At 41.5% G+C, this 21,641-nt stretch overlaps 2 protein-coding genes across 2 annotated transcripts; both read right to left on the bottom strand.

The window, feature by feature from the left end:
- Positions 1-1,193: 1,193 nt before the first annotated feature.
- slc25a5 (solute carrier family 25 member 5) lies at positions 1,194-3,286 on the bottom strand. Its single transcript, XM_072395518.1, has 4 exons — positions 3,085-3,286; positions 1,929-2,415; positions 1,702-1,842; positions 1,194-1,612 (listed from the first exon to the last, which is right to left on the bottom strand). The coding sequence occupies exons 1-4, from the start codon at positions 3,193-3,195 to the stop codon at positions 1,455-1,457; spliced, it is 897 nt and encodes a 298-aa protein (XP_072251619.1). The 5' UTR covers positions 3,196-3,286; the 3' UTR covers positions 1,194-1,454.
- A 929-nt stretch (positions 3,287-4,215) lies between these two features.
- Positions 4,216-10,921, bottom strand: slc25a43 (solute carrier family 25 member 43). Its single transcript, XM_072395517.1, has 5 exons — positions 10,478-10,921; positions 7,998-8,239; positions 7,656-7,828; positions 5,369-5,503; positions 4,216-4,930 (listed from the first exon to the last, which is right to left on the bottom strand). Exons 1-5 carry the CDS (start codon positions 10,747-10,749, stop codon positions 4,718-4,720), a joined length of 1,035 nt encoding a protein of 344 aa, XP_072251618.1. The 5' UTR covers positions 10,750-10,921; the 3' UTR covers positions 4,216-4,717.
- Between the last annotated feature and the right edge of the window lie 10,720 nt (positions 10,922-21,641).

The following is a 21,641-nucleotide window of genomic DNA, read 5'->3' as shown; positions in this document are numbered from 1 at the left end:
TCACATTCATCTGGGTACTTTTTAAAGAAGACTGACTTGGTTAGAGTTTTTTTCTGTTTGTTTTTTTTAAAGGGCCAAGAGTAAAAGATGTTGAAGACATATCTGCAGAGATAGAACTAAACTTTTGATTAACTTTGAGAGCCTAAAATGCTTCAAATACCCCATACAGCTTCAATCGTTCACTCAGATTATTCTAAAAGCCCTATTTTTTGTTCTTTTTAATCCAGAAATTTAGATTGTTTCCCAAGAGGCAAAAGCTCCGTAAATGGTGAAGAATGAAGTAAGCAAGTAAGTCTACACATATATATACAAACTAATTGGATTCTACTACAGAAACTGTAGTGTTGTAGATACAATTAAACCTATACTACAACTGTCTTATATTTATACAGAAAACACAAGGACAGAGATTACAGTCAACTACTAACGAAGGGGTGGTACATACTCTGGTTAGGACCCAAGAAGTACACAATGTCCTTCCCTACTCATGCCACAACTGGCTCAAAGCCTGCGCCTCTTTACACCAGCCAAGATCATGTCTCAAGAGGAATTCAGTGTACGGCATCTCCTAAAATACGCATCAGTTACTGAGTTACAGCTGCAGATCCAACTGTGAAACTGTCTAAATGAGTCTTTTTCCACTTGAATTAGTCTCAAAAGAACTACTCGTTCTGTGGGGGTTTTTTTTGTAGTTTTTCCTTTTTAAATACACAGTGAAGTGACACATCAAGAGATCACTTCACTGTGACAGTAAACGTTTATGGTGTCGTATTGGTAAAAGGTCCAACAAATCAAAGACAAAATCCTCATTCACACCAGTTGGAGTCAGAAGATGGCTGGCAGGAAAGCAAAGTATATTTAGAAGGTTGGAATAATCCACCTCCCTACAGGTAATCCAGGTTGTTTCTCTATAGCAAATCTTCTGCTTGCACATATGTAGAATAGATTAATAAATCTCCTAACTTCATGCATATCACTTTTCTGTAACTGCACCTTAGTACAGTCAGGCCAACTTTCTCAGCTGATTTTGGCTTGCCCCCAACTACAACCTGCAGCTCTAGGCTTACATTTCTCCTGAGAAGCTGCCAAATGGCTACCCAAAGCAACGGGACCAAGGACATGCGCTGCAAGGACACTTAGTTTGTGAAGACATCCTTCATACATGGCATTGCGTTTCAAAACCACACGGGATGTTCACTCAGTAGGTTGCCTTTATTTCTCTTTTTTTCTGGCAAGGTTCCTTTGGTTAGGGAATGAAACTCTTTTGAGGGGCAAAACAGAAAAGAAAAATCATGGGCCAAGAGAAGAGAGCAGAACTGATTCCCCCAGTACAACTAGTAAAAAAAATACTAGTTGGTCCCTATAAATATAGATTGGCATTTAAGTCCTTCCAAATGTACAAGATATGTTACAGTTAAACTTCACAACATGAACAGTGGACATACAAAGTCAACTTAGATGACTTTCTTAAGCTCATCATACAAGACAAGCACAAAGGCACCGCCCATGCCTCTGAGCACGTTAGACCATGCTCCTTTGAAGAAGGCCTTGGAGCCCTCATCACGTGCAATCTTCTTCCAGCAGTCAATGGTTCCAGTGTACATGATGTCAGCTGAAATATGACGAAATACAATCGTAAAGACCTTAATTATGTCCACAAAAACAGAGAGTTATACTGCTGCAATATAGTGCATTCATCACCTCCTTTGCGTCCAGACTGCATCATCATACGACGACGGACGGTATCGAAGGGATAGGACACAAGACCGGCGACAGCAGTCACAGACTGGGCGATCATCCAGCTCACAAAAATGTGTGTGTTCTTGGGGTCTGGAAGCATGCCTGTAAGAGAAAGGTCAATCAGGAAGATTAATCTCAGTTTCAAACAGAAGAAGGGCCGCTGAAGGAGAGAGGCAGTAAAAACTCACCCTTTGCTGTGTCGTAGACCCCAAAGTAAGCAGCTCTGTAGATGATAATGCCCTGCACTGAGACACTGAAGCCCTGGTACAGACCCTTGATGCCATCGGACTTGGAGATCTTCACCAAGCAGTCTCCCAGGCCTTTGAACTCACGCCCCTGTCCCGCTTTGCCGACATCAGCAGCGAGACGCGTTCTGGCGAAGTCGAGGGGGTAGACGAAGCAGAGCGACGTGGCTCCTGCGGCGCCACCGGATGCCAAGTTACCTGCAAAGTATCTCCAGAACTGTTTGCGCTTGTCCACACCGTCCAGGAAAATCTTCTTGTACTTGTCCTTGAAAGCAAAGTTGAGGGCCTGCGTGGGGAAGTATCGGATGACGTTGGCCAGATTCCCTCTCCAGAAGGAAAGGAAGCCCTGCTCTTTGGGGATGCGGACGACGCAGTCCATAATGCCCTTGTACTGCTTGTCAACTGAAATCTGTTTGCTGGCATGTTGCACCTGTAATTAAAGTGCAGATCACATACAATCATTATAACCCCATTTCTTTGCAATCTGTTTTAGATTTAGATAAGTCAGCACTTTGCAAGAAAAAAAAAGTGCCTGGCAAACAGACACATTTTTATACATGTGCTTGAGCACAACTCTTTACGCACCCATTCAATAATTCACCCCCCACCCCCGAATCCAGGCCCAATGCAGCAGAGAAAAGCCATGGCGCAACCCTTACTGTGACCTTGCCTGCGAGTTGTCAAGTCAAACTAATGATCCGTCAAGAAAGTAGAGTACTTTTAACACACCACGGTGTCAGAAGATGAACAATAAGTCGTTGTATTTCCGCCGGAGAGCACTGCAGCTTGCTGGCCAGTCCATTACGTAACAGGTCTGATACGCTTCGATTCTGCTCATTCCTCATCTGTGCCTGCAGAGCTGCTGCAGCTGACCGTCTATAACCCAGTTTCTACTCCTCGCACCGCAGCATATGTTTCACATGGTTTCATATTTTTACCACCACATCCCCTTTGGAGTTCTCCACCATCCCTTAGAAGTCCCAACACAAGCAATAAGATGCTGATAACAAGCATTTGCACTTTTGCCGCATCAAACTGCCATCAATAACTGAAGTGTCATAGGCCGTCAGGTGCCTGCAGGGCAGCAAGTAACACCCACCTGGAGAAGAAGTTTGACTCTCTCGATGGGGGCTACAGCTGTTTTGGAGATGGCAGCGGCGATCCCACCGGCCAGGAAGTCCTTGGCGAAAGAAATGGCTGTTTCACTCATCTTCGGGTGCTGGTCCGCTGCCTGCTCGGTGCTGTTCGGCGGTGGAGTTGAAATGGCCGAACTCAGTGTGGAGTTGAGGGGATTTTAAGGAGACTGAACGCGAGACCAAACGTGAACACAAGAGTGTTGCTCGTGATTGGGCAGTTGTGAGAGTAGTAGGCGGGTCTGGGCGACGTCTATTTAGCGGTGTTTGCTGCTGTCTTTGGTCATTGGTGAAGTAAATGTATGAGAGACGGATTTTTGCTTCACAGGAGTGAACTTTTATCCGTTACTGCGCCAGTTTGACGTAGCCCTGAATCACATTTCAGCGGAAGTCAGGTGTCTGTGTTGTGCACGGTTTTTGTTTGTTTGTCTTTTTAAAGTTCAAGGTCGAGTCAAGTGTCAGTGTGAAGCAGCTGAGGCCTAACCACTATGGTGCATAAAGGTCATCCCATCTGTTGACGTCCTTTGGATGTCGTCCTGTTTCCCATAGAGAGAAGGACATGATTCAGTCAGCTGACTGACTGCATGCAGAACCGGCCTCAGCACACTCATCCAGCCTGTGGTCTGTCACCTCAAAGTGCTTTGAGTTATCAAATAAAGGCTGAAACATTAGGTAGTGAAGTAGGTGCGCAGATATTTAAGACTGGCCAAGTCATATTGTGATTTAAAACATAGTAATCTATTAAAAGTATAAAAGGTATTAACATGATAAATAGATCAAACATACTCGTGTAGAATGCTATGAGGCAAGTAGGTTGTTAGAATCTGCAAAGTAACCAGTAATTATGGTTGTCTGATCAGTAAAGTGGAGTAAAAATTACATTCCATGTCTCTCAGTCGGGAGTAGCTACTTGAAAACTGTACGTGGGTACAGTTCTTTTGCAAAGAACCAACATTACACTTTCCTGCTGGAAACTCCCCAAACAAGAAAGCAAACCTCAGCTCAACAGGAGGTAGCTTTATCCACCTGAAGAACAGACTGAATGAACAGAACAGAACGAAAACTAACAAGAAACAAGTGCATGAAGAACAAAAATGTGTTGTTGAGAAGAAACATTTTTAATGCTTCATTTCTTCAATCAAAATCCATGTTAGCGCATTTACACGACAGACCATAGCACACTTAAAACTGACAAAGACATCAAAATGTCACACTCATTGTACATTAAAAGCATTTCTCACAGTTGTACTCACAGCTCAGCTTTTAGGTACAACTGTGAAAGCATTATGCAACCGATTTTACGTGAATAGGCCTTGGCGCTACTTAAAGTTAATGCAGCAATAACTGCAAAACCCCCCAAAAATAAATACAACATTCAAGGCACATGATAAAAGCTATCATGAATTGTGGTTAAGAAAGTAATTCGTGAACAAATACCACTGTTGGATGAAACGATACTGTTCTGAAAGAGGTAGACGGTCCATTCATGACATTATCTCATTTGCTTTTCTGTGTTTTTTTCCAGAAAAAAATACTGGTAAAGTGTGGTCAGAAGTCTTTTCCTTTGTTTTTGGACCAGAAATATTTTCACGTGAAGCTTCACCAGCGATTTCCCAAAGACGACTCCCTTGACCTAAAGTTCCTGTTTTTCAAGTAGCGTTTGACCTCCTGCAGCTCATAGGGTCCGAGGCTCTGGTCGACTCCCGGTGTGAGCTGGTAGCTCAGAGGTGAGATGATGTAGCCGTTGCGGTAAAGGCAGACCTGCTTACACATCTCAAAGCAGGTGAAAAGAAGGCCAAAGTAGGGCACGATCTGTGAGGGGAGGTGGGGAGAAATTAGAGTGTCTTAGTGTAATAACATTTCACTCAAAAACCTCAGTCTGATTTTAAGTGGCAATCAAATTTGCATCATGGAACGGCCATTATTTTTTAAATGAGCTGAGTTACATGTGTGAAACAACATGCAGCTCTGAAGAGATGTGCAGCTGAAATTGGAGAGTGGACCATGCTGTTCCACTTTGCTCATGATATTCTGGCTGTGAATTTCAAACTGAACATTGCTTTCCATGCCCTGCCCCCATTCCCTCCACTGCGTAGGCCACAGGTTACAATGATGTCCCTTCGCTGTCATAAAGGCACCAGTGATCCTGAGCACGAGCAGCTATTTCAGTTTCAATTTAGTTGTAACGCAAGATCAAGCAAACCAGTGCCCTGGCCATATGAATAATATACTGTACATATGGGGAATTACCTTTATTGTGTTAGCAGTGAGGCCGTTCCACAGTGACAGGACGCCCTTGTTTTTAACAACCTGCATGAAACAGTCAATCATTCCAGAGAAATGGACGTCAACGCCACCAAAATGTGGAAGACGGGCACTCTGCGCCTGAGAAGAGAGAAAGTGAAAATATGCAGAGGCGTATTAGGAAAGTGTTCTCATGTTCCAATAAAATTATAACCAGAAGGTCGGGTGAGAGGGGGCTGAACTCACAAAAAAAAACAACCAAAAAAAACACTTAACTGTGTATGGACGCATCTCTTCTGACTGTTTTCACAAATGAACAGTGGAGATTTTCAGGAGAATGTGCGGATAATTAGGTTTGGACCATCTCCACAGTTGCCATCACGACATACATGCCACATTCTCACATCTGAAAATATTCCGGAGGGGCATCTGAGTGCAGGGCAGAGGACGCGGGACATGACGCAAAAAAAAAAAAAAAAATCACGCGAGACATTTTTCCTACAGCCCACAAGGCTCAATGATGGCTGATTCTGCTTCAATATTAATGTCACATCTATAGTTACGAGTGCAAAGCAGCATACAGGCCAGATGAAGAGTATGAAGCAGTAACCGTTATCGACGTGTACACTCGCTTCCAAGAAAAAAAAATCCAAACTCAATTATCAAGACGAGCAGCTGCAGGACTGTACTTCAATTATGGTGTGAAGACAAAGACAGAAAAGAAATGACTGAAAAGTCTAACTAATTTCAATAAATGACAAGTGAATGTGATCGTATAAAAAGAAAAAAGGTTTGACAAAAGATATCTGATCACTCAGAGGGAACTTCAAGTGTGAAACTGGGTCTTGTGCTCTCTACCTCACCACGACCGTGCAGACTGACTGTCATGTGATGTAATAAAGGACATGTCCTCAGAGGTTTCAAGGCTCTAAATAAGGAACGTACAGTGGTGGCAGTTTTAAGGCTATTTGGTAGATCGGTCCGTAGATTCCCACTCATTGAGGTCATGACGAGCTGAAATGCTACACAGAACGAAACTGAAATTCTTTCACCTCCGCGAGGCTCCCTCAGCTCTGACTCTCTGGTGGACTCCCAGATATTTAACCTCTCGTGGTGCCATTTGCACCTTGAGTGTCGTCGAGTTCACCTGTGTTGTGTCGTAGATGTGGGTGGCACGGACTGCTGAGGTCATGTGCGAGTCATTTGTAGTGGAAACGTCAAATAAGTTTAACTACAGCGAGCTTATCTTAAGTCATGACCCTAAGCTTCTGGAAACATCCTCAGCAGCTTTACTGTCATTCATTATCTACCCTGCGTTAACGTTTCACTCTGAACTTTTCATAACAGAGACTGATTCACTAAATCTAATTTTTATATGAAAGCCTTGTTGTTGGGCGACATTAGTTTTGATAACACTGAAAACATACAGCTTTCAGAACTCCTGCTGTCTGACAGTTACTGACTATCTTTAGAGAACTTATCTATAGCTTCTGCAGACCCGGGGCACATTCAAATTCCCAGCTGCTGTTGAACTTTGTGCCATCTAATAATAGGCTGAAGAACCGGATGCAGTATGCTGTCAGTGCAGCGCCATTGTTCCCACCCGTGTGTCCTTCCTAACCCACAGAAGACATCTCAAACTTGACTTAAAAGGAACACCGTTTTCTACAAACATACAGAAATGCCTTGGCTTTAAATGTAAGGGAAAAATTACTTTAATATCAGTGTTACTCTGATGTTTTTTTTGTTTGTTTTTTTTTTTTAATGGAAAAAACACAGAATGGTCAAATAAAGTTGGCCATTCCCCACTCCAAAGTTGTGTTTTATAAACACAGTGTGCTGTGTCTAAAACTATTATCTAAATCTATGAGTTAGGCACATCCCCACTGCCCTCCTCTGGAGTAAAGGTGCTAATACAACACAGTGCACAGAATCACCTACATTTTCTATACCCATTTAATCCATTTCAGGGGCCCATTGGGCGACAGTGAGAGTCCATCACAGAGTCCATTCTTGATGCGAGGTGACGGCAATGACGACCACAACGGGATGTCTTTAAAGCCATTTTCAGATATTTAGCGAGGAGCTTTAAGATTTGAGAAGTAATGCTGTTTAAATGACAGGGTCTTCCTCAGAGTGGTGAGGTTTATAGCTATAGTTTTTTACTCTTAAATTTGTCAGTTAGCCCCTTCTTCAGCCCTTCATTTATGATATTCTTTAGGCCAAGAATGGCCTCAGAACACTGTGCAGTCAAAGCCCACGTGCAGAACGTGGAAATGTTCTGGTGACTTACTTGCATTTTCCGCTTCACGGTTTCAAAAGGGTACGAGAGGGTTTGAGCCACTCCTGCTGCAATACAGCCATTAATTAAGTTCTGCAGTGGAGTGAAACGAAATGGAGGCTCCTGCCAGAGCTTGTCCAAATTCAGGTAGACTGCATAGCATCCAACAGAAAAGGGAAACGCACCTGTAAACAAGTAAGATGTACCGTTAGTTACGGTAAATCTTATCACTAACAAAACACGAGGGGAAATCTGATGGATTTCTTCACTAAATCCCCCAAACTATGTGTTCCAGACACGGAAATTGAAAAGCAGACCTTAAATGAACAAATATGCGAGTGTGTGCATACATACCCAATACAGTGAGAGAAAATCCCCTGTAGAGAGCATGCAGCCCTTCATTCGTGTAGATCTTCGAGAGAGTGTGAGCTACACCGACATATGTGGGCTGCCTGCAGTTCTGAGCGATGAGTCTGGTCTCTGCCACCTCTAGAGGGTACGTGACCAGGGCTGCGGCAACGCCCGCCAGTCCACCAGCAAATATGGCCCTCCACTGGGAGATGAAGCCCAACTCATCCATGTGAAGGTGGACTATCCTGCACACACACAAAGAGAGCAACGTGGGATTAATAACACTTTGATTTTGATGATATGCTCTTCATGTTGGCATTAGATCGGTGTTTCTCAATTCCAGTCCTGATTCAAATGATCAGCATGTCATCAAGCTCTGCAGAGGCCTGACGAGGAGCCATTTATTTGAATCAGGTGTGGTGGAGAAGGGAAACATCGAAAAACATGCAGGGCAGTGGGGCATGAGGACCGGATATGAAAAACACTGCATTAGATTGAAGTTTAATGTCTGCTGCATGAACATTATCTTTATGATTTAGGGTTGAAACACCAGATTATTGTTAACAGATCAGTCACTATGCTGTAAACTGTCAAATCTATTGTTTGTTTAAGGAAAAAAAAAAATCACCAGTTCACTAAATTTTAGTTTATTTTACACTTAACTTGAATAATTAGGGTTGGGGCAGATACAGCTGCCATTGTCTTCTACATGGGATTACCCTGAAGCCACAATGTCTGCTGATATTAAAATGAAAAAGAACAATAAACAATTGATCACAAAAGAACTTGCTTTGATTCGTTTAGTTTCACAACAAATTAACAAGTAAGAAAACTAATCAAGTCGCAGCCCTCCTCCAGTGACAATGAACACCTTATAGAACAATGCAATGAGTGTAATATTAACTATGCCGCTGAACTGACTGTTAAAGTGAAGGATAAATAACTCCAGTCAGTCATCTATTGATTTAAATTTAGCTTAAGATCATTAACAGGAAACCTTGTGCGGAAAGAGCACGTGACTCGACCATATGTGTGTGTGAAAGAGGAACACAACATACAAAACAGGATGAGGCGTGTACATAAACACACGTGAGCGGACACCTCCTCAGACAGTGCATTTGTCACTGTGATGGATTATGGCTGTTTACAGCTCCTCCCTGCCCTGTGTGTTTGTTTCATTCCTGTGCCATGCTGTCCGCTCTGTGTTTGTTTTGTCCTGTAGTTACCCTTCAGCAACCACTGACGCCACAAAACCCTCAGCTCAGTCTTACAGGCAGGACTTCCTTTCATGATCAGCTTTCGGAGATTGTAAATCAAGCTTTGTATTTGTGTAGGTGTATATGTCACTGTTATAATTCACTTTTTTTATTATTGCCAATTAATCAATCAATATGTTTCTAATGATTGGTAATGAGCTCCAATAAAGCCCACTTTAATAGAATCCCAAACATTTCCGTCTATTATTTACAGACAAAAATAACCAGAAACTATTCACACTGAGAAATACAAAGTGGCCATTAATTAAGTCTTTTAAATAAGATGAACAAAACAAACAAAAACGTTTCTATATTCGTGGATCAGCTCCAATAATTTGGACACATTTTCTGCAAAAGAACTAAACAATGTTTTCAGTAATCTGACATTTTCTTTGTTAGTGGTAACTTTTAAAATCTCTTTCTTATGTTTATTTGTAAGAAGGAATACCTGTGAGTTTAGGGCTGTATTTAATGATAAAAACCTGACAAAAAATAATAGACATTGTTACACGTTATCTGAGATTTTCTTGACCACACTTGTTATCATTTACTTCAGCCGTGACCTGAAGATAAACTGGCTCCAATAATGACTAGACTTTATCAAAACAGGTAATTATCATATTTCTTTCTGTCCTTTTACTCTTATCTAGTAATTGTTTCAACTTAGATCAATGTAGGACAGCAGAAAAAAAGTTTTTTTTTTTTTTTTTTAAAAGTGATTGGTGATAAGTTGTAGGTTCTTCTGTTTTGTTATTGTATTGTTGTGTTTTGTAAAATGTTTTATAACTGTTCTTGGTAATAAATCAACTCAGAAACTACCTGTAAGACGAAATTCAGGGCCTACTTAAAACGTCACAATTTAAAAATCGACTGAGCCAATGCGGCCGTCTGATTGGCTGAAAAGAAGAAGGCGATCCTCGTCCGGTAAAACAGGAAGCACCTCTTTAGCTTTAAGAACAAGACCAAAACAACGATTTAAATAAGCCCTTTTTTGTTTTTCATCACGTCAAACAAAATCCAATTAAAGTGAATATTATATCACATTTTCTTCGACATAAGTTCATATATTTCCCCTGCTGTTTTACACTGTTAATAACACGGACATACTAAGTCAACGTCAGCTGACCAAGTTGGTTAAGAAGCTAATTTATAGACTACCAATCCTATAAGCGTCTATACAATCGGCACAACGTGATACCAGACAACTTTACAATCAGGTCAACTTACTTTTTGTATGTTGTGAGGTGAACTGCGGTGTATGGAAACAGCCGAAGACACGAAGCCAGGTTTCCTTTCCAAAATGCTCGAAGTCCCTCATTCTGGTAGATGACAAGGAAACTTTGGCAGAAACCGCTCTTGCAGTGAAATGTTCCCACCTGGTTTTTAATCTTCACCACCTCCAGAGGTGACGTGACAGTTTTGCTGAAAAAGCCGGAGAAACCGACACACATAAAGCTTTGAGAACTCGTCAGTCTGTTGTCCTTCTTCACCGAGGCCATGGCCTTTTGGCCTGAACTCTGTATTCCTCTAAGGATGTCGGTTTTCTTTGAGGGTCAGTAAAAGATTTGTTTATACGGGCCAGACGTCTAATTATAGCAGCGAAGAGGTGCTCCTCTCTCCTCTCTCGACCAGCGGTGTTATGTGACTACAAATTCACGTCAGCTTGTACTTCGGTAGAGCTACGGTTGTGCCCTCTGGACACCAGAGGGCGCTCTTTGACCTAAATATAAACCACAACCCCCAATTCCCTGATTTTTATAGTTATAAGTGTACACACAACCTCTTATTAATGATGAGGGAATGAGCAGCATTTATATATAGATGAAAGAAATGACCTGCTTCACATAGAATCTGTGTTCCTGAGCCCATGCAGTGATTTGCACTGATTAACCGGAGCTGCTTTTAATGCAACGCCACCCGAGGGGGCCTGAGTAGCACACCCTTGTATGCAGAGATTTTTCTGAATTCTCAGATTCTTTTAATGATATCACACAAAGCAGAGGATGAATCCCCCAATTATTTGTTTTGTTTGTTTGTTTTTTGTACAAAAAGTGCCTTGAAACTGCTCGATTAAGTTATTTAACCTGTTGGCAATTAATCTGTTTTGCTGAGATGTCTTTTCCCCTTTGACATCAAACAACTTTAATGATCTTTTGTTGTCCTTGTCCCAATTTCTTAAATACATGTATACATGTGTATGTATAAAACCAATTTTTCTGATTTATATCATATGCATGACATGTGAAATTGTTACCTTTGTCTGCTTATTTGTGTTAACCCTCAAAGTCCTGGACACCTGTAGTTAAGATAGCTACAGTTTTTAAATGGCTTTAGGTCTTTAAGGGTTCATTTGTATTTAATTGCTGTTTTATATTTTCACAGTTTAGAACAAACATTTCTTGAACATTTTCGTAGATATATGTATAAACATACAACAAAATATAGATATGCATAAAGAAATAGGTGCAAAAGTGCACTTGTATTAAATAAAAACAGGAAAGCATTAACTCAAGGTTAGTCCTTGAAGTTAGTGCAGTTCTTTTATTTTTAATCCTTTGTTTTAACCTGACTAAATAGCAGTAAACATAGCTTGAATGGTTTTATAAAGCTCTTCCTCATATTTTTTCGCTGACTCAGACTTTGGTTCCCAGAGATATTTTTGTTTCATTCTCTTCGACGTTCATTTCATTTTCTGCTTCAGCATCTACAGTCACTCGTCATGTGTCTGCATCAGCCAGATTGATCCTTTATCTTGTTTTCTTCATTGTACCAACAACATACTGTAAATCATGTCTGATTCACTGTAAAGTGTATTCATCAGCAGGGATTCGATGTTGCTGTCATGTTTCGGCCCAGTGTTTGTTTTCTCCTCGTCTCGGCCTGCCAGGAGTCCCTCCCTCGCCTGCTGGGCTGACAACCTCAGATGCATGCGAGCAGCTCACTTTCTGACTGTCCCGGGGCCACTTGGCTCCTTCACAAAGGCTTCCCGGAATAAAAGAACCAATCAGAGGAAATGACCAACCGATCACAGTTCTCCTCTATCGGGCCTCTAAGGGTGGAGAATGGGGCTGCAGCTTTAAAAATCTGCCAGACCAAGAACCAAATTAAATGCATTTATGATGAACTGACACTAAATCCCCAAATTAGAAAAAGTTAGGATGGTATGCAAACTTTGAAAAAATGTAGATCTTCCTAAATTTACTTTAACTTGTTTTCATTGGTGACACAAACCCAGAAATAGTCCATCAATCCATTATTGCATTTTAGGCCTGCAAAAGAGTAAAACAATATATAATATCAATGATATGAAGTTCCTCAAAGAACTTCTAAAGATCATATTCATCATTTGATATTTTTTTAGGAATCTGGAGCAATTCCAGTGCATAAGCTTCATGTTGATACCCGTGACTTCAGATCCCTCAGATTGCACTGCATCATGAACCTTCATTCATTAATAGCTGATATATACACAATGGGGTCAGTAGTCAAAGCAGTTCAGTTTTCAGATGCAGGATGACAGGTTAATAGGCGAATTCAGAGCAATTTACGTATGTGCTTTAACTGAAGAAAACCAAAGGAGCCCACTTACAAAGTCCTTTGATCTCATTCTGATGTGTATGTAGCTCATAATACACAAGATAATGTGATATCTCTCTTTTGAGATATGTGATGTGACGTGAACTAATGTTGTATCTTATCAATTAATGCTCCAGCAATCAAACGGGACACCTCCAACAATCTGTTGCCACTGTGTCTCCTCTGCTGTCCTTCCTCTACCACTCACACACATCACCTCTGCCCACCACAGACAGAGCACTGCCTTCTTCCTGTATGTACACCCCCCCTCCTGAAGGAGCACAGGAAAAACAGTGCGAGAGCTGCCTGGATGCCTTTGTGTCTCCACAACTGGCACCTTGCAGTAGTTATAGGCTGGCTGTGGCATTGTCATTCTCTGGATGTCATGCGCAAGTCAACCCTTGATCTCCCACTTTGAAGTGCGTTGTTGCCCGAGCTGTGTGTGCACGTAGTGTGAGATCACGGCGATCAACAGAGGGCGCCCAACACCAGAGAGCCTGAGTGAGGGCCTTTGCTTGCAGGCTGGTGCCAGGCTAACAGACTGCTGCAATAAAATTCTCACCTCATTATCTCGGACAGTCACATCACAGGCTTGTGTTGGCAGGGGAGGGGAAAGGGAAGAAAGGCTGGGGGTGGTCAAGAGGAACAGGCTTTGGGTAGCTGACACTACAGTCTGTCTGTGTGTGTCTTTTTTTTTTTTTTCAAAAGGTGGGGGGTGTGTTGGTGAGAAAAAAAATCAGGGATAACTACAATTCACTGAAGCACTATGTTCACACCTCTAACTGTGAGGCTCAGGCCAAACTGCTCCTGGCTCACTTAACAGGAATGGGAGACGTGTTACGCATAGAAGCTTAATTTTGAATTAATGATTTCTCTGATGGACTGTGAAAGGTTGTCAGGGGTTGTTAGGAATAATGAATGTAATTTTGCACCTCATTACCGGGAACCATCTTTATCATGACTAACATCAAACTCCTGTTACTGCTGCGGAGTTGTAGATCTCCTTAAACACAGCAGATTAAGTGTATGACAATTAAATATATAGCTCTAATTTGTGTAACATATATATATATTTCCCCAGTTATGGCTGGATTTTTCTGAACATATATAATTATATTGTGTGCGGGAATTCTGTTTTTTTTTTTTTTTTTTAAACCTAACAATTATCCATTATCTATTTAGTCAGAAGGCAGACGACCAGCAAGCCCATTGTCTGTGAGGATGGAAAGGAGAACTTCTGGCAGCTGTTGTCCCCTTATCTTCACATGTACAGTCAATAAATCAATATCAAATCTAAGGAAGAGGAAGCCAGATGGCCTTTCCACAACCTCTCCAGGCCAGGCTTCTCTCAGGGCCTCCACGGCTACTGTACTACCAACGCGAGCAGCACCCTTTGAAGACATACACATTCAACAAGCGGCTCAATGAATGACTAAAGGGAACAAATAAGCTGTTACGACTCTGCTCAAATCAGTGTTTGTGTTTCCATCCACATCAAAGGCTCGAGTCTGTTTGATATGCAGCCCCCACACCTTGATCCGAGCCATGTACAGGTAGAGGGGAGGAGCAGTCCATTCAGAGGAGAGAGGATCATGTGGTTGCTTCTTCAGCCCTGGCTCGAGGGTAGCTGACCCAGACAGAGGGTCTGCTCGTGGCTCTTGATCCCCAGGGAGCTATTGCCTCTTATAGCCACCACTAGACAGATTATTTATTGGGTGTCCTATTGATTACATGCTTTTAAGAAATATTCAAAGGAATTTGGAGCAACACATCTTGTATTTTGAGACAGAAAGGACCATAGTAGGTGGAAGGACTGGCTGCCGGTTAGTTAAAGTAAGGTCGGTCAGGTCAGTTACCTAAATACATCAGGCTCATCTTGATTTCTGTGTAGGCCAGGGGTCAGGTTAAACAGTAGTTTGATTGAATGGCTGTTCACAGAGCAGTGTGAAATGCCAGCTCTATTCCAATGTGGGAGTGGGTAGGAGGGGGTTCCTCTGGCCTTTGTGTGGCCCATGCTCTAAGAGCACGGACCCATTGTTAGAGTCTGACCATCCAGCCCCTCAGACTCTCCTTTGCCCTGCTTTGTCTTGAGCAGCATGACCATTTCCTTCATTCAGGTCAGGGCAGGGTCGTGACTTTGGACACCAGTCTCCCCCTGTCTGTCTGCCTGGCCGGCATACTCATAAACATATGCAACACGTGCGGTTGACACACGACAGTGTCAAAATGTGGCAGGTTGTTTTCAACAAAGAAGTTGGACACAAATAGATCCCAACTCAAATTCCTAAAAGCTTGAAATCCATATGTCTAAAATATTCAAAATATGTTAGACTCATGTGGTTGTTATGTGCGCCGACATGATTTATTTGTACTGTGGTAGTCACAACATCTCTGATTGATATAAACTGGTGAGAGATATGTCACTTGTGGCTTTTGCGAGTGTGTAAAACACACTGCCACATACACGGAGTAGAGATAACCGCTTTACTGCCTCGGAGTTATGCAACTGTTGAAACGAGTGGACAGCTCCCTCCCTTTGTCCTGAGGCTGGATCTGCCTTATCACAGACCCGCCATCACGGTGATAAGAGGAGGAAAGGCCAAGGGGCCGTAACAAACAGTGCGCACCATCCAGGTCAACAGTGTGAGGAGACTGGACTCAAAGGGGAGGGAAGGCGGACAAGAATATTAACTGATAAGAACCACAGAAGTCTTTTGATCTCAGAGGAGCTGATGTGGGGCTACAGGGTGTCATGCTGAGTGGACGAGCAGAAAGACACAGCAGGTACAAACAAGCAAGTCCTTGAAGATCATCTGGGGCAAGAGCATATTTACACATGGGAGAAATCTGACTCACGAACATACCAGCTTGTTGGTGCTTTTCTCTATTACAGCACTCAAACAATGCTTGGCTGGGATGTTTTTAAAAGCGGAAAATACAAATAATGCCTCACTGTATGTAAATGACCATCTAATTCCAGGCTAATAAAAGAATAAAAAATAAATTCTAATAAAAAAATCTTTTTCTTAATCAGTACCACCTGTGTAAGACAAAATCAGGCCATAACTTCAAGTGACTTTACAAATGTCCACAGAAGAAGAGCTTGAATGTCACAGTGTTGTCTGTGGGTTTTGAGCCATAAGTCACTGATTAAAAGCTGTCATGTGGAGGCCAGACAGGACCTGGGGCTGTGATGCAAGCTGCGGCCTGAGCCAAATGCCTCGATGTCTCGTTCAGAGCAAGATGGAGGAGGGATCTGTTTTAGCAAGGAGTGGACAAAGGGAGGGGTGAGCAAGCAGCTGTAGAAGTAAAGCATCCTCAGTTTGTCCTTAGCAACAGTTAGATAAAACAGCAGCGACAAGTAAAAAATATATATGCGACTAAATATGACAAGAAAGTTAAGAGAGTTAACGTATCACACAAAAAGACTAACTCTAATCAGCATTGTTGGTTCACCAATGCCTGATACAGATTATTGCCCTGTGCCATAGATATCCACTTATTACCAAAGACCAATACAAATCTATTCCTTCATCAAGATGAATGTGGATGTCTTATGTCCTCACTACAAATCTAAATATAGTATAATAGTTCCAATCAAATAACCTATTTCCGCCAGAAACTATAGTCCTTAGCTGTCGCTGAATTGTGAAATGTGTCGCATAGAAAAACAAATGTTGGGACTAAGAAAATGTGGAGAGATCGATTGATACACAGGTAGCTTCTTCTTCGTCTTTTTTGACATGAACTGAAATAAAGAATAATGCTAACGTTAACTTTTAATGAGGTAATGTCTATGTTTTCTTTTGCTGTGAGCCATAACTTTAAAACAAGAATTATGACTTCCTTTAAATCTGTCTGTGGTCCACATCAAGCCAAGACAAATGACAGCTAGGTATCAGCAACCTGTTACATCCACACTCCCATTAAAAGAATTAAGATGTAAGGAGCCTTCATTATCAGGCCTCTCTGAAGGACATCAAAGGCGGCGGTGGAGTGAGAGTGCAGCTGCCCCGACGGTGTGAGTTTCTCTTCTCTCACTGCAGAGGAACTTGTTTGTGTTGAGGATGTTTACTGATCCCAGGAAAGACAAACACCCTGCACCTTGTTTGTGGGACCCACATCTCAAACACAGAGCCGTGTGTGCGAGAGAAAGAGCGAGGCAAGGCTGCGCCGTACATTGTGTTGTTGGGCCATTGTTGATCTTGTCTGTGTCAATTCGACCCACTTCCAAGGTTTCCCATCACTGACCAAATTCAAAGCTGTAAAAGCCTTTTTACCGCGGATGTACATGCGTTTTGGAATATAGTGCAACATTCAGAAACACTGAAATCTGCATTCTGGCATGATAGTAAGACTTTGGAGACAGACTGTTATCATCAGAAATAAATGTCAGCGTTTCTAACCAACAAACTCTTTAAAACACTGAATTACCTCGTGTCAACACACGGTGTCACTCTCTCTCATCTAAACATCTGCTTTTGGAGGAAGCTCAAACCTTCCATCCAGTACATCTGTTGGTAACTTTCCCCACATTTTTCCCAGGAAGCTGTCAGCTTGTCGTGGATCTGCCTAACTCAGAGAGACAAAAATACTACAGTGAGATACAGTGTTTTTGTTACCCAAAATTTACAGCTCGTCCACAGTCAAACTCCATCTAAACAGAATCTCTTTTTCTGTCTCTCTGCAAATTGTGATCGGTCCAAGTTGAGTGGTTGGATCCTGGGTCATCTGTTCTGTTCCTGGGATGAAATGACTTATTTGTACTGCATCATAAACAGAAGACTGTTGGGCCCCGTCGGTCCCTCTGAGACAGCCTCGTTGCTCCAGCAGCTTCTCTAAGTCGTTACAACAACCCTCATGATTTTTCTTAGCTCGAAATGCTTGAAAACACCATGAGGGCACGGATTATGCCAAAAATATGTCCCTTTTTCCAATAAAAGTGTCCTCTGATACACGTATTGTATGTTGTTTGAGATCTCTGCGATTCTGGATCGCACAAATAAAACATTTATTCACACTTCTTTTCCTCTAATAAAAATGTGCGCTACTGTATAAGTCAATTTAAGAAAAAAAAAGGCACTCACACGTTCACCTAAAAATGTATGTACCGCTAAAGAGAGCAGCCTCTCATCCCAGCTGTCTTATGAAATAAAGACCAAATGACATCTGTATTGCCTCCGTGGAGTGTCTCATTATGTGAGCTTGTATCAGCAAATGTCACTTTGTGTTGGGGTTTCCTACCACGGCTATAAATCCTGGGAGGAAAAGGCTTTCACAGAGAGGTTTTATGGCTCAGAGACTTCCCTTCCATTCTGCAGGGGGTATGGGGCTTTACACCATTCATGTGTCACGGCCCTTTTAACTGGTACAATCTCAAAACTGGCAGTATTTTTCTATTCCGCACCAAAAGATGTTGACCGACACTTCAGTTAGAACAGACAATTTGTCTTCTGGCACAGTGAGCCGTAGCATACAAAGAAATGCCGACATATTTTGATAATCTGTCGATCATTTTGAAAACGTGGAACGGAAAATCAACAATCTTAAATCAGAATTAGCTGCGTAATAAGCTCATAAAATTGCATTGTGCGTTGTGTAAAATGACTGTTTTCGGTGTGTGACCTGAGCGTTTGGTCAAATTTGGTTTTGTTTTCTTCTTGCATCTGAAAGTTGTCGGACAATTCTGGAAATAACAAATTGGATTATTACTCAAGTAAGTGCACAAAAGTAGCATCAGTGAAATGAAATTTAAAGGATTACAAGTGAAGATATGCAGAAGAAAAATGTTGTGTTCTGCATGAATGCCTATCATGTTCTGTGTGTAGCAGCCACAGATTTCCAAACATTTTGTTTCTATTCATTTTTAGTGCAATGCTTGTGTTTTTGTAGTGTTTTCAAAAGCTTTCCATACCTCAGAAAAGTCCATCCATCCATTTTCTATACCGTCAATCCGTTAATCAGGTAGCGGGCCTCTGAAAAGTCAACTGATCTAATTAAAACACTTTCACAAGAAAAGCAGAAATAGTTATTTTACACTTGAGAAGCTGAAACCTTAAAAACAAAAATGTGTATTAGAGTAAATTTAATTTGCCATCATTTAACGGACATTTTTTGACAGACACCTTTAAGAGGAGCACCAGTGCTCAGCATTGTTCAGGTCTCTCAGGAGACGCTCTGCTGGGTTCAGGTCCAGATTCTGGCTGGATCACTTCAGAGGCCACTCTTCTGTGGTAAACCTTAAGTCAAGGTAGAGATCCCTTGGAACTATTCATGGAGGATTACTCTGTATTACTCTGAATCCATCTTTTTTTTTCTATCTACCCAGACAAATCTCCCTACACCCCCACAGAATGATGCTACCATTGCCATGTTTGACTGTCGGGACGGTATCAGTGAGGTGGTGCGCAGCGCCTGGTTTCCTCCACACATTGTCGGGAATTGTGGACAAACAGTTCAGTCTGTTTTACCTATCGTCTGAGAGAATTCAAATGCCTTTCGGCAAATTCCAAACAGGCTGTCATCATGTGCCATTTAGTGAGGAATGGCTTCTGTCTGGCCACTATGGCTTAAGGGCCTGATTGGTGGAGTGCTGCACTGAAGGTAGTTCCCTCTGTGAGGTTCTCCCATCTTCACAAAGGAACCCTGGCTCTCATAAAAACATTAACTTGTTTGTTATTTGTCAACCACAACTTTGACAAGGTACTGTGTAGTTAGAGATCGTCTGGGTGTTTCAGTTTCAGCTGTGGTTTGGGGCATTTTAAAGCGTGAAGCTAACCCTTCCCCTGATTTCCACCTCAACACTGTTTGTAGATGTGGCAACAAGTCTCTCCGCCTCATGGCTTTTTCATGGAGTTCATGTCTCTCTGACAGACAATATCATCTCTGAGACCTCGACAGATGTGTGCCTCCGGTCAGGGGGAGGTTTTGCTGTGGGCGAAGTGGGCAGTCGCCCAGGGCGCAATCTGTGAAAGAAAAAGAAGAAAATATTTTCATTTCATTTCACCTCGCCCCCGGGGGGCGGCATCTGGGTTTTTCTAGTTTCAACAATATATAGCTAGCTAAAAGTGGTATAAAAAACATTTTTATAAGGCTGTACAGTGCATCGTGCATTTGAAAGATCACTAAAAAGAGCAGGATGCATCAAAGCTAAACCAAAGAGTCTAAATATTTAATTTTTTCACTTATGTTATAAATAAATAAAACATTTCTTTGTGCAGAACTGTGTGGACATTCATGTGAAAAACATTAAAGAAAGTATTACATATTGCTAAGTTAGATTTAGAACAGAGGATCACATTTCATTATCACTTCATATGTTTGTATGAAACAATCCTAATATTAAAGTACATAAGCATCGTACTTAAGACAGTGTACACACACTGAGGTTGGTTATTTACACACCACTATCTCTGATTTTGATCATATATGGGATACGCTGTTTAAATAAAATTTGATTGAGAAACACGGTTATTCAAACTTCATTATAGCTTTCATCTCTCTGATCAGATGTGTGTAGTGGGGGGGGGGTCTTTGTTTGTCTCCATGTTGTTTATGAGATGGCAGCGTTCTGAGATCTGAATAAGATGTAAAAATGCTAAAACATCCCGGTTTGTACTGAGAGGGGCATTTCCACAATAGGATCTTAAAGGTTTCTGAAACCAGAATACAAATGTTTAAAGACACAAGACTCGGGATACTCCAAAAATGGGATCTTTTTCAGGACATCTTTGCATACTTAAACACACACAGTGTTGATGTTTAGCTTAATATGTTTCTATAAGGCATGTCAAATATAAATCCATTATAAATATGAGGTATTTAATTAAATTAATCATAAAATGTTCATTAGTAATGTGGGTAAAAGACGTGTGCCCTAATATATAATAAGAATTCTGACTTCATGGTATGCTCACAAGCATGGAAATGAAAGGGGGGATAGTTTTTCACCCCGACAGAGAACAGGGAATTTCGTTCTCAGTTCTGTTTAATCTTCATAGCTTGTCCAAAAGGATTGTTGGCAATTTACTGGGGAACTTCATAATTTAAGCAGATGATCTTCTGGTCTTTAGTCTGGGAAGCTCTGACCATATGCAGCTCCTTGCTATTTGCTCTGTGCAGAGCAGAACATGACATCAAATACTGCATAGTACTAAAAAGAGTGTAATAGTGATCTGTGGAACCAGTCAAGACAAATACTTGAAATTCCCTGAGTTTAAATTATCTGATGATATTCTTAAGTATCTGCAATTAGGGAAAATATATTGGATACTTCATCACAGAACAAACAACAGATATTTAAAGGGGTATTAAAGGGGCAGACACTCCAAGCTCAGAGTGTGTACAGATGTTTTTGTTAGGGGGGTATAGTTCACCACTTTATATTGCACATTTGTGGGCAAATATCAGCTCTTTTCAGACTATTTTAGGAAGAGAAGAAGTGTATTTTCTGCCTCAATGTCTCAGAAAATTAAATCATCTTGGGACAACCTAATGCACGGTTTGGCATTAAAAGATATAAATGCCAGGCATTGCTATGGCTGCCTCCTGGTGGGAGACTGATTTATTTTTTCATTTTTATCAAACATGCGTTTTCTCTGTGTATTCATTCGATGAAATGTTTTGTTTTTATTCCGGATCTTAAGCCTGGAATAGAGTTCGAGTTGAAATGTTAAAATCTATAGGTGCTTTGTGTGAAATATGAATGACATCACATTGTACCCTGTGAGGTTCAAATGTGTAGAACTATTATAACATTTTCCCCTAGTTTGTAATGACTGAATGCCTTCATTTGCAGTTTTAAAGGGCTGTTTAA

This window comes from Leuresthes tenuis, unplaced genomic scaffold, assembly GCF_036924035.1.
Source record: "Leuresthes tenuis unplaced genomic scaffold, fLeuTen1.0.hap1 SCAF_11, whole genome shotgun sequence".
Lineage (NCBI taxonomy): Eukaryota > Metazoa > Chordata > Actinopteri > Atheriniformes > Atherinopsidae > Leuresthes > Leuresthes tenuis.
This window is presented reverse-complemented; position numbering and strand designations above follow the sequence as displayed.